The sequence below is a fragment of the Ursus americanus genome, chromosome 35 (assembly GCF_024610735.1).
Source record: "Ursus americanus isolate L20-20 chromosome 35, mUrsAme1.1.p, whole genome shotgun sequence".
Lineage (NCBI taxonomy): Eukaryota > Metazoa > Chordata > Mammalia > Carnivora > Ursidae > Ursus > Ursus americanus.
In genome coordinates this window covers 16518670-16531209 of record NC_142161.1, presented here as the reverse complement: position 1 = coordinate 16531209, position 12540 = coordinate 16518670, and the positions used below count along the sequence as shown (strand labels likewise).

The 12540-nt window shown below is 33.1% G+C and overlaps 1 protein-coding gene across 1 annotated transcript in view; it reads right to left on the bottom strand.

The window, feature by feature from the left end:
- Positions 1–12540, bottom strand: part of MIPOL1 (mirror-image polydactyly 1) — a 327574-nt gene that overhangs the window by 277750 nt on the left and 37284 nt on the right. The window contains exons 2-3 of the mRNA XM_045799749.2: positions 1451–1589; positions 784–862 (exon numbers count right to left, since the gene is read on the bottom strand). Coding sequence (XP_045655705.2) covers positions 784–802 — 19 coding nt within the window. The 5' untranslated portion in view covers positions 803–862; positions 1451–1589. The remainder of the gene's footprint in view (positions 1–783; positions 863–1450; positions 1590–12540) is intronic.

The window sequence follows — 12540 nt, the reverse complement described above, 5'->3', positions numbered from 1 at the left end:
TCACTCTACCTCTGGCCCCCTCTGCCTCCATCTCTCTGCGCATGTCTCTTTCTGAGTGCATCTTTTGGTATGCACCTGTCTCCACATATGTCTCTGTGTCCGAATGTGTCTTGGTCTGTTTCCCTGAGTGCATCTGTCTCTCTCCACGCATATGTGTGTCTCTCTCCCTCTGTGTATATCTTCTATTTTCTTTCACTGCGTGTCTTCTTCCCTGTGTGTGTATGTATATGTTTTTCCCTGTCTCTCTCCCTGCATGTCTCTGTCTCTTTCTACCGTGTTCTTTTAGTCTATCTTCCTCTATGCATCTCAGTGTGTATGTATCCATTTGTGTGTGTCTTTCCCCGTCTGTATGCTTCCACATGTGTGTGCTTCCACATGTGTGTCTGTGCCTCCCTCTTTGGCTTTCGTATCTCCCTCCCTGTGTCTGTGTCTCTCTTTGTTTGTGTTTCTTTCTCTGAGTGTGGCCCTCTGTAAGCATTTCTCTCCCATTCTCTCAATCTACTCTCTTGATCACTTTTTGTGTATGTGTGTTTCTTTCTCTCTCCCTCCGTCTGTTTCCCTTTTTTTCTCAGTATCTCTTCCTCTGTGTGTTTCTCTTTCTCTGTGTCTTTGTGTCTCTTTTGCAGTATGTGGGTCTCTTTGTGTGTGCCTCCTTCTTTGTACGTGTGCGTGTGCGCTTGTCTGCCTCCATCTAATATATTGGTTAGAACAAACACACTTCATTCAGTGCCTTGAACTAGCACAACACCTGGGGTTTGGTATTAATACCTTAAAAGTCCTTACCTTTTGACCAGTCCTCCATTTGTACTTCTGTTCTTGTTTGCTCTGGCAATGTCTCTGGCTTTTGCTCCAAGATTTGAAGCTAAAATAAAGCCAACTCTAGATAAATAAACTTAAAACAATATATCAGAACACACCTAAACCTTACCTTTGTTTAACAGAGAATTTACAGGATAAATGGTTTTCTAAAACATTTATAATGGGACTATTAACTGTATATTTCAACAGGTGAAATTAAATCTTTTTTCTCAGAGAAAGGTTCTTTCTTTCACACTTACATTTTAGTAAATACAGTTCAGGTTAAGCTTCTAGACATTCTTGCTCCTTTGGTTAGAGAACCATTTATTTTATTTAACTTAAGTTTTTTTCTAACTCCACCAATTTAAGAAAAATAAAATTTGCACTCTATATGTCATAAACTTTATACCAAAAATTTCAAATTTATTGATTTGAATTTATGATGTATATTTTCATATAAAACATTTTATACTTGTAAAAATAATTTAAGAATCCTATTTATTTTTTTAAAAAAACATAATGACTATTATTAACTTATGGAATTATTGATATTTGTCTTGCATTTGTTTTCATAATAAACATGACAAAAGCTATGCAAGGGTTTTTTTTTTCCCCTTGGCATGCTTTTTAAGGAGAATAAAATCTGATTTACCTCACAGCTAGAACTCTGCGTTCTTTTAAAAAGTCTTCAAATAAAGCTGTAGTAAGCTTCTCCTTTTCCAATTTTCTCTAAATATGTTGATCTGGAGTTGGCAATCTTTTTCTAAGTTCCTCATTTACTTTTGGATTAGCTGAAAATATAGGAAGTTATTAATATCAAAGAAATATGTCCCAGTCAATGAAGCCATTTCCCTACATATTGCCCAAAAAGGTTAATAATAATTGCAGTCTTTTAATAAGAGATTCATATAGCAAGACATGTAGAAAATACAGTCTTTAATAACCTCTGGAGTATTTTAAAACATGTCTTACAGGCCTTAATGTGCTTAGTAATATACTATTTAAAACCATAATTTTATCCCTCTGCAATATACAGTCACTCTTCCTCATCATTTACCCAGCTAATGAATGCCAGCAATTAGTAAAATGTAATCCCATTGCACAATCATTTTAATGCTTTTAGCACTCAGAAAAGTAAACACCAAATTAATACTGCTCAAGCCATATCAGATCCTAGTTGGAAGCAAGCAATTATAGTTCAGCTCCTCAGGTGTAATTAAATGATTGAAATGATTTAGTTCCATAAATGCAAGTTAATTCATAAGCAAGCAACAAATATACTGGGAGTAATTACAAGAAACATTGACAGTCTAAGTAGGGCTAATTCTTTTATGAGTCTGATATAGTAAAATGCTGCCCTCTCCTGGGCATGTAAGTGAATATCTCAGAGCCAAAAAACAAAACAAAAACCACTTCCCCCAAACCTAACTTCTAAAAACCTACTAGAAAAAATAATAATAACCAATGTATCAATTTGATTTCATTCCTCATACAGAAAAATTAACATATAGCTTATACTGTGATCATTTCTACACACCTGATTAATGCTTTTTCTAACCAAACTCTGAATATGAGTCCCAAAACATACCAGGCAATTTCTACTATGTTTAATGAAACAAAATCACTCATATATAACACTGACAGACTACAAGTGAAACTTCTGGTACCCGTCTGGACTGCCAGGCCAATGCCTATATTCTCTAACTGGTAAACCCTAAGGTGACTGTTACAGATAATAACTATGCTTTTTGTAAGTACTAAAATTTTCGTGAAAAATAATCTGAAAAAAATAAAACACAATACTCTGTTATTGTAATTATACATAATGGTCTAAAATTAATTGTTTTTAATGAATGTTAGTGATAAAATAAAAACTAGATCGCTGGTATAATGTCATTATAAGTACATTTGAAAACATAAAGAGTAACAGGTGGTACACCAAATAAAAGGCATTCCAGTTTTACTTAACACCATTCCCAACTTCTTACTTCCTTAGGTAAAATTCAGAACAAATTGACTCGTATATCACTCAGATGGGTCTTAACTAAACTTCTCACACTAAACATTGAGAAGCTTATTTATTATACATTTAAGTTATGCTATAATCAACAAATCTGTGTTAACACATAAATACTGGAATCACTAAACCCAATCAGAATCATCCCTTTGTCTATAAAATTGAATATATTCTCAGATATTACCAATAGCACAAGAAATGCTTAATTCTCCAATAAATGCAAACAAGACCTGCAGAGGATAATGTTTAATACTACTAATATTTTTGTGGAGGGGGAAGCATTATTGCTCTTCTAAGACTCTCTCGAATGTGTTAAAATAACCATATTCTAAGTCACATCCTACCTAAACTATAAAAATAAAATAAACCAAAATATTAAAAAGTCCTGCCACTAAGTTTAAAATGTACAGCACATTTGCTTTGCCCTTGATGTCACAGTCTTATTTTTCAATTCATATCTTGTACACTGTAAGTTAATTGCTTTTGGAAAGTACTTATTATTCATGTAAAAATTAATGTGCCAATGTGTTTAAATCCTCTTAAATGACCATTCATGCATCCTTCTTCTTTAAGTACCAATGAAATCTGTCAAAAGACATCAATGCAAAATGGTCTTAAAGAAAGTTCTAATAGAGATTTTTTTCTGCTAACACAAGATTTTCATATTCACCAACTTTACTTAAATTCCATTAATTTTTTAAGCTACTTTTAATAAATTCACCAAGTAAAATTTTTAGGCCCCATAGTCTGTCATTTGTGTTCCAGCTGACATTATGAATATTAATAACAGTGTTATCCTGATTAAATAGGCTTCATATGAAATCCCTGTGAATCCTATAGCTCAGACATCTCATTTTTCCAACTCTTTATGAATTTGGATTCAGACATTAAACTGGAAAAATCTTAAAAAACAGATTTAATGGCACATTTGCATATTGTCAAGCAAAAATTAGATGTTCTAATAATTCAAATAATTACAACTTATATATCTACATATCGTAAAAGGAATAGAAGATTTCTGTAAACATGTAACATATTTTATACTACTATTCATTTTAAGATAAAAGATAAGACTAATAAAATAATAATTCCTTTCCTTACACTCACCTTAAAGATCTGGTATCAAGAACTTGTCTTAATTAAAAATTATATATTCATGTTAAAACTAGCTGGATGACTTTACAGTAGACACCAGATAAATTAGCCTCCTTAATCAAAATACTAACTTATTATACAGACAAAATATAAGTTAATTGCTTTATCATTAATAATGTATACCAGGTTCAAGTAGCAAAATAAAATCGATTTCCAAATAAAGTTTGTTTATAAGTTTTGCTGGAAAAGATAACCTACGTTAAAAAAAAAATTTTTAAAAACTTTAACATAATAGATAGAACATACCACATTAGCATCTTTTAAATTAAGATCTTCTCCATCGCAGATTCCTAGCCTCATTCCTTCAAGTTGTTTTTAATTTTCAAAGGAAATGGTATTACGTAGAAAAAAGGAAAAATAAATAATAATTAAGGAAACCTCATACCCTCTTCTCTCTCTAGGTACATGGGAATCTGAATGTATCTGCCAAAATTTCCTACCTTTAACCTATCAAAAAAATAAAGATTGAAAAAATTTAAACAAACATCTCTATGATCTCAAATATGACTTGACTCTTTGTTTACTCAAGCAGTAAAACACCTCATGAAACAAAATGTGTTCTTTGACCAGTTGAAAATTTCTAATCTGCCTAAAACATTGTAAGTGATTCTGATATTTCTCCTTTAAAATTAAAACAATGCCTTTTTGATAGAGAGGCATTTTATTTAAATATGGGATTCACCAATGTTAACAATACCCAGGATTTTTAAAAACTTATTTTAAATAGATGTCCTTCCTGCCCTCTTTCACAAAAGACACATTATAGCAAAGGTTTTTGACTGACTTTGGTTAATGGCATTTTTTTCATAACACATCTTTTAATTTAATCACAAATTTTTGTAAACTGAATCCAAGAGTGTCAAACTAGGAATCATTTGTAATACTGCCTCATACCCAATAATAAACTAAAAAACTCTGAATTTTCTATTTGCTAGTTGTGAAAGTAGAGATAATTTCTGCATTGAAATGATGTCATTAAAAGGCAAAAGGAGAGGACTGTACTTCTGAGAGCCAAATATTTTATCACATAACACACACAATATATGAATATGTTCACTACTGGATTTTCATCTTATTAGACAAAAGTCTCTCAAACATTCACAGTTCCCTGTGCATTCTCTTCCAAAAAAAATTCCTTTCACTCACTGTGCCTCATGTCACGGCCCATTCCCTACCAAGCTCTAGATAGCCCAAGTTCTTCCGAGCCAGGGAAAGCATGAAGAGGTTTTGGGAGAAAGGATAAGGGATAAAAGAGGTCCCATTCCATAGCTATCGAAATGTAAAATGCACATACTATTTAATTTCTCAGTTTTACTACTAAAAGTATTTAGAAAAACATGTAAAATATATTTTTATGTACAAAGACACTCACTGAAACAGTTTTATTTGTAAGAGAAAATACACTCTAGTCATACCAGATTTCTTTTTGGTCCTTGAACTTACCAAGCTTATTCTTGCCTTGCAGCTTTTATACTTACTAGTTCCTCTGCCTAGAATTCTCTTCTCTAGCTCTCTAAACTATTTTTCTCATCATTTATTCTGTCCATCTGTCTTTATTTCATTTGCCTGGATCCTACCTAAAGTAGAAATTCCTGTCTCATCATATTACCTATGCTACTGCCTTCATGAAACTAATTTTGTTTAGGTTTCATTTCATTGTTTTTTACATATATCAACTATGTATATGTCAGTTACATGCAAGCAGAGCCCAGGATTTATTCCTTCATCTGCATTCTTAGAAGGTGTTGGCATACAGTAAGTACTCAGTATATATTTGATGAACAGACAGGTGGATGGATGGATAGATGGATGGATCAATGACTAGCAGAAAACAGAGTTAACATAAATGTTCATCAACAAAAAACTGGTAATATAAAATGTGATATAATCATAAAACAAATCTATAAAGTCTGTACCATATAAAGATTTTTATAAAGATTTTTCAACAAGCATTTGTTAAGCACTTATATATTATGTGTCAGACATTATTCTAGGAGATAGATATAAAATGATGAATAAGACAAATAAATTTCCTACCCAAAATATGTCTTTAGCCAAAACAATGCAGGCACAAAACATACATACAGTAAAATAGAGAGAAATGTAAAATTATACTTACATACGCATACATGCTTGAAAAGGCATAGAAAATACACAGGAAATTATTACCAGTGCTTACCCTGAAAAAAGGACCTAAGAGCTGAGGTGGGGAGACTGAGGAATGAGAGAAGGAAGTATTTTATTTCATTTTATATCTATCTGTATAATTTTATTTTTTTAACATGTGCATGTATTATTTTTAACTTAATAAATATTTATTAATAACCTTTGAATTGAACAGGAAACTTTAGATTTTTTTTTTTATTTATTTATTTGACAGAGATAGAGACAGCCAGCGAGAGAGGGAACACAAGCAGGGGGAGTGGGAGAGGAAGAAGCAGGCTCATAGCAGAGGAGCCTGATGTGGGGCTCGATCCCATAACGCCGGGATCACGCCCTGATCCGAAGGCAGACGCTTAACCACTGTGCCACCCAGGCGCCCCTGAACAGGAAACTTTAAAACTACTTGTAACTATTATACCTGAAAGATCTAAAATGAATAAAGAACAAAATCTTTATGACTCTCTTGAAACTTTGAAAAAATTATATTGCCTAATTAATCTTTTATAATTATAATTTATTATGGTTGTTTACTTGCTTGCTTGGTTTAAGTAGAGTGAAAAGTTAAAATTAAACTAATATATGGTAGGAACTTTTTTTTGAAAAGTTTAAAATAAATGAGTTTCCTAAAAGTTATGCAAGTAGTGTTCGGGATTTTAAGGTTTAAAAGTTTATAATAAAAATAACTTTTTTTATATTATGACTATTGTATGTTTGTCTCCCATAGTTCCCCTGTGTTATATGCTTTAGTAATCAAGAAATTACTATCAAAAAAGATAAATTACTCCTCATCACTGAAGGGCATTAGGACATCAAATTAAGAAGAAATAAATATTTGGTTTAAAATAAATGGCTCTCACATTTTTAAAACTTGGAGGGCAAAACAATATACCACTTGGAACACTGTGATTGTTTTCAGTGCCAGTTACAAATGACACTTTGCTAATAGAAATGGCATTGCATAGCCTACTGATAAATTTTTAAAAAGCAAAACTTTAAAACTAGTATTATTTTCAGAGAGCTAATCAGATACAGGATTTTCTAAAATATCCTGAAACGTTTTGCCCCAGGCCAAACTAAACTAAATCGCTTAATCTAGCACAGAACAGAATATAAAAACAAAGTCAGCTTATAGAATAGTTTCTCTAGGGAACAAACAGCATGTTTTCATAAGATTCATGTGGGTGCCAAGTTCTGATGCAATTACCTACTCCTTCACACAAAGGCTTGCATTTCCACACAACCAACTGAAGTTCTTGGCATATCAAAAGTAAAAATGTATAAGAGCAAGTTAAATCAGTCTACAATGACAACTGGTATGAGCAGGCACTTGAAATCAAATGAAATAACAGCTATCAGAAATGTCTTTCTAAAATAAAGTAAAAATAACCACATAAAGTCTTAATTCATTAGGCATTGTAATGATTACTAATAGATTTTATCAGAAAGCTATTTAATAATTCGTACTGAGACATTAACAAATAGAGGCACGTATATGAGAATCAACATATTTCAATAACAGCAGTTGTACTCTGGTGTTTTGAACACTTAATAGCAATCCATACATTGTATAACTAATAAATGTTTACGCCATTTGCTAATACTATAGTACCTAATCATTCTCGATAGACAGTGCTGCATGCAAACCATGCATTTTGCTTTTTTAAATTGTGATGTTAAAGACGATTTCTGGGGCTGCAAAATACAATTACTAGGACAAAAACCTTTAAACAGTAAAATAAACGTCAGGCTTACAGCTCTAATTTCTTGTTCAATATCTGGGAAGTCAGAGCTATCAGTCTCTTTTATCTGAAGAACTGCAAAAGCTCATGCAATTTCTTAAGAGTCATTCTTACTAAATGTTTTCACTAATGAAAAGTATGTAGTAAGAATATAGTCCTAAAATAGATATTCCACAGTGAATAATAAAATAATAAAAATACAGTATGAAAAGAAAAATATAAGCCAAACTATATGTAGCAATTTCCTTCAAGAAACACTTTTGTTCTTCTTGCACTTAAAATTATAATTTCCACTATAAATTATATGTAAGTATTGCCCTATCTCTTCATCATACTATAAAGAGTTTCTTAGGATCAGACGTTCATGTTCACTAAAAATATGTTTCAGAAAACACATTTTTAAAAAATCCCTAAATGGCAAATCAACTGAATTAAAAATATTACTTACAAAATTAATAGTAATACAATTGTACAATGTTCCAAAGTATTAAACAAATTAAGCAGGGCGATTTTAATTTTTTTAAAGACATTTTTCAAAAAACACTGATGATCTTTCATTTAAAAAATGTAAGACTTTCACTTCTTTCAAGAAAATTACATCTGTACGGTGTGTTGATTACTACAAAATGGCTATATAAACAATCTGACAGTTTACACTACTAATTATGGAAGAAAACCTTTCATAAACTGAGAAGAAAATGAAGAGAAACCAAAAACTGCCATAAATATTCAAAGTATTACAAACAGCAATCAAACATTATGAGCCTCCTAGGGGAAGTATGCAACACAAACTTGTATGTATCATCCTGGGGTGGGAGTAGGGAAAGTAGAGATTGCGGGGGGCCAAGGGGAGCAGGATTCATAAGGCAGGCAGAATAAGATGAAACAAAATTAACTAACATGAACGATGAAGGACAATTGTTGAAGTTGTGTAGTACATACATAGGAGTTCATTATCGTTTCTCTACTCTTGTACATTTAGTTTTCCATAATAAATAATTTAAAACACACATTGTAATATAAAAGAGAATATACAGCATTTTTTACTTGTTAGCAAAAGCCATTAAATAATCTTTCACAGGACTAGCAATGAGTGTTCCATTTTATAAGAATGTTATCAAAACCCCATCAATCTCATGCTTGATATATATACACACAATATATCATGCAACAGATACTGCACATTTTTCACAAATATATATACTCACACCCCACTTGGACTCTATACTGCATGTTGTCTAGAGAAAAGCTTACAAATTTCATCTTAGCATGCAGGAACTGAAAAGAAAATATTATCGGCTAAGGGATATGTACTTTATTTATTAAAATGCTTTGGAATTACTCCCTGACCTTAAATTTAACAACTTCCTGAAGCTAAGACCTTATGTTACCAATGACCTAGTGCATATGGGAAATAGGGTAGGTACACTCTGTCACCTTTAGCAAACATTTTCCTCACCAAGCTACTTACAGGCCATCTGCTATACCCTGAAGCAACATCCTAGTTAGCTACTGCTACTTACTGACTTGCAATGGAAGTAACCAACCACGTTTATCATTTGCTAGAGTCATAACGATATAAATTTGAAATCTTCTCTTACCTTACAAAATATTTATTTCTATTCCTGGGGATGTTTCCCATTTGTAGAACAGTAGTATTTCTTTGTAAAGGCATAATAATCTTAACAAAGAAGATGACTTACACAGATGACTTATAAGCAGAAACAGTGATAATGACTATAACAACAGGTCTCAAAATTCCAACACTTGTTACCACTTAATAGGTGTTAAGTCTATATTTGAACCAGCAAATTTAGGTAAATTTTATACCTCATCACAATGTTTAAAATAAAATTATTTTACTAAATAATAACTTCATATCAGTGAAAGCAATAAATATATCTGTAATCTTTAAGGTGAAATGACAGCTAGTCACAGGTCAGGTCCTACATCCAGTTTCAATTCTTTTTTGACCCTATATTTTGAGGAACTGCAAACCCAAACTCATTCTGATTGAAAAAATTAAGCATTTGCTGGAATGCCTCCTGATATCTACCATTCCAAACTTTAAAATACTAAAACATTTTTATTTATTTATTTTTTTAGAGCGATGAAGTGGGAGTGCCAGCAGGGTGGATAGAGAGAGAGACTCTTAAGCAGGCTCCACGCCTGGTGTGGAGCCCGACGTGGGGCTTGATCTCACGACCCTGAGATCACGGCCTGAGCAGAAATCAAGTCAGATGCTTAACCGACTGAGCCACCCAGGCACCCCATGACTAAAATATTTTTAAATAAATATGTTAAACCACAGATAAGCTCAAAAGGAAGCAAGGTAAACATTCACATGTCAAAATCAAACCATAAGTTAGAATGGGACCTGAAGCCAAAGTAGTCCAAGAAAATGTTGAGACCAAATTGGCTTAAAGGTTAAAGTTCAACTACGCCGACTTTCCCCTTCCCTTAAATAGCACTTACATAATCTCCGACCACCTGCTTAATACCTTAGCCAGACACAAGGCACCTGCCAAATTAGGTGAAAAAGTTAACTACCCAAGAGCAAAACCAAAAGCCTTCACCACGGTGGGTAAGGAATCCAAAACCTGCACTTAAAACCAAGCAACTAACATAACAAATTGACATCATATAGTCCAACCAGAAATTTAAAAGGAAAAAAAAGTAGGTCATGAACCAGATTCCTTTACAAGATAAAATCTTTTGAAAATAAGCTTATAGCCATAAAAAAACCCTATAAAATATATGAAAGAATCTGTTGTAAGAAAAAATAGTATAGACATACAAAAGAGGTGGGAATTCATACTTGAATTAGAGAAAAAAAAGCAATCTGAAATCAATCTTCAAAATAGGTGTAATTTTTAAAGTGCCAGACAGATAAAGCAACACAACTATTAAATACGAGCGGGCAGTTATTAAATAAGCATGGATAGACATGAAAAAGGACCAAGTAGAAATCATAGAAATGAGTAGTATGTTCCCTGAAGTTGAAACGATAGATGAAGTGAAAATGGAAAACACTGGACGTGAAAATTAATGACGTGGTGGCCAAAGGGAAGAAACTCCCTAGAATGCATCACAGAGTAAGACTTGGAAATATGAGAAAGAAGAATCATGGAAGATAAGATAAAAAGATCTAACATGTCTAATTAGGGTTAGAGAAGGGAAGAACAGAAAAAAGAAAGGAAAAGCAAAATAATTATACTCTAATTAGTATAGAGAATGTGTCCCTGGAAAAGAAAAACTGAATCAGAGTTACACAGTATCAACATTGCATAATTCCTATAGAGCTGCGTTCCCGACATCATATTTTGGCAATGATCTTTCGTTTTCTTCAAATCCCTGAAATTATGGCACGCCTACCTTGTTGTTTTAGCTACAAATCAGAGTGATACATATAATACGCTTCATAATATCAAGAGATGTTTAATAATGCTAAGCCTGCTGATCCTTATCTTTCCTTTTCCTCAACTTTTACATGAAGGCACAGGGAATCACCAATATAATTGCTTGTTAACATACAGCATGATACTATTTCTCCACTTTTTATAGTCCAGCATTATTACTTGCACATCTCTTGTTACCAACCTGATCAAAACTGTTTGCTAAAAATCAAAATAAATTGCAGAATGCAATTCCACATTTAAAGGCTGAGTGCATGTAGTACAGTCTGCAGTCTCAGTTTTTACAGGCCAAGAGCATATGATAACACTCAGAACACAGGAAAAATATGTATTAGCAATGCTCTACAAAGTATTTTTTTTTTTAAAGATTTTTATTTATTTGAGAGAGAGAAATCAAGAGACAGCACAAGCAGAGGGGGAGGGGCAGAGGGAGAGGGAGAAGCAGACTCTCCTGCTGAGCAGGGAGCCCAATGCAGGGCTGGATCCCAACAGCCTGGAATCATGACCTGAGCCAAAGGCAGACGCTTAACCAACTGAGACACCCAGGCACCTCTAAAGTATTTCTTCATAGGAACAGAAATGAATAGAACTCAAAAAGCAAACATCACCTCACCTTACCTTTACATTCCTTCTCAGGAAGCTGGTAGAGAATGTGCTCCACCAAAACAAGGGAGTAAAACATGAAAGAAGCAGACCCTGATTTTAGAAAACAGAGGTCCATCTCAGGAGAGAGCGATAAAGAATACGTAAGGTCATGGTGAGGAAAATCACAGGATAACAGCTATACACCAGACATAGAAGGAAATCATTCAAAGTTGACAGCACTAAGAAAACTCCAGGCGCCTGAAGAGATTCAAATAAATGATAAGAGAGTTTGGGATTGAATCAATAAAGATACACAAAAAACTAAGCAACAGACAAATACAATAGCAAAGAGCTATGCAAGGGCGGGGGAAGGGAAAATAATTAAAATATACTACATGTATTAGTTATGATTAGGATCTATATGACCATAATAATGTAAACACTATATATTTTTCTAAATAATTACAATATAACTATATTAGAAGCTTGAGAAAACAGAAAGTGAAGGTGCCTGTACCAGGGGCAAAAGCATCAGAAAGACCTGTCTCCTTGTAGGAGTTACTTGGATTGGCTCTCCCAACTTTCACTCTTCCTTTCCATTTGGAAGAGGTAAAAACAGCTAAAATTACATTTTGCAGTCCCTTTGCAGCTCATGGTCTGAATGTAA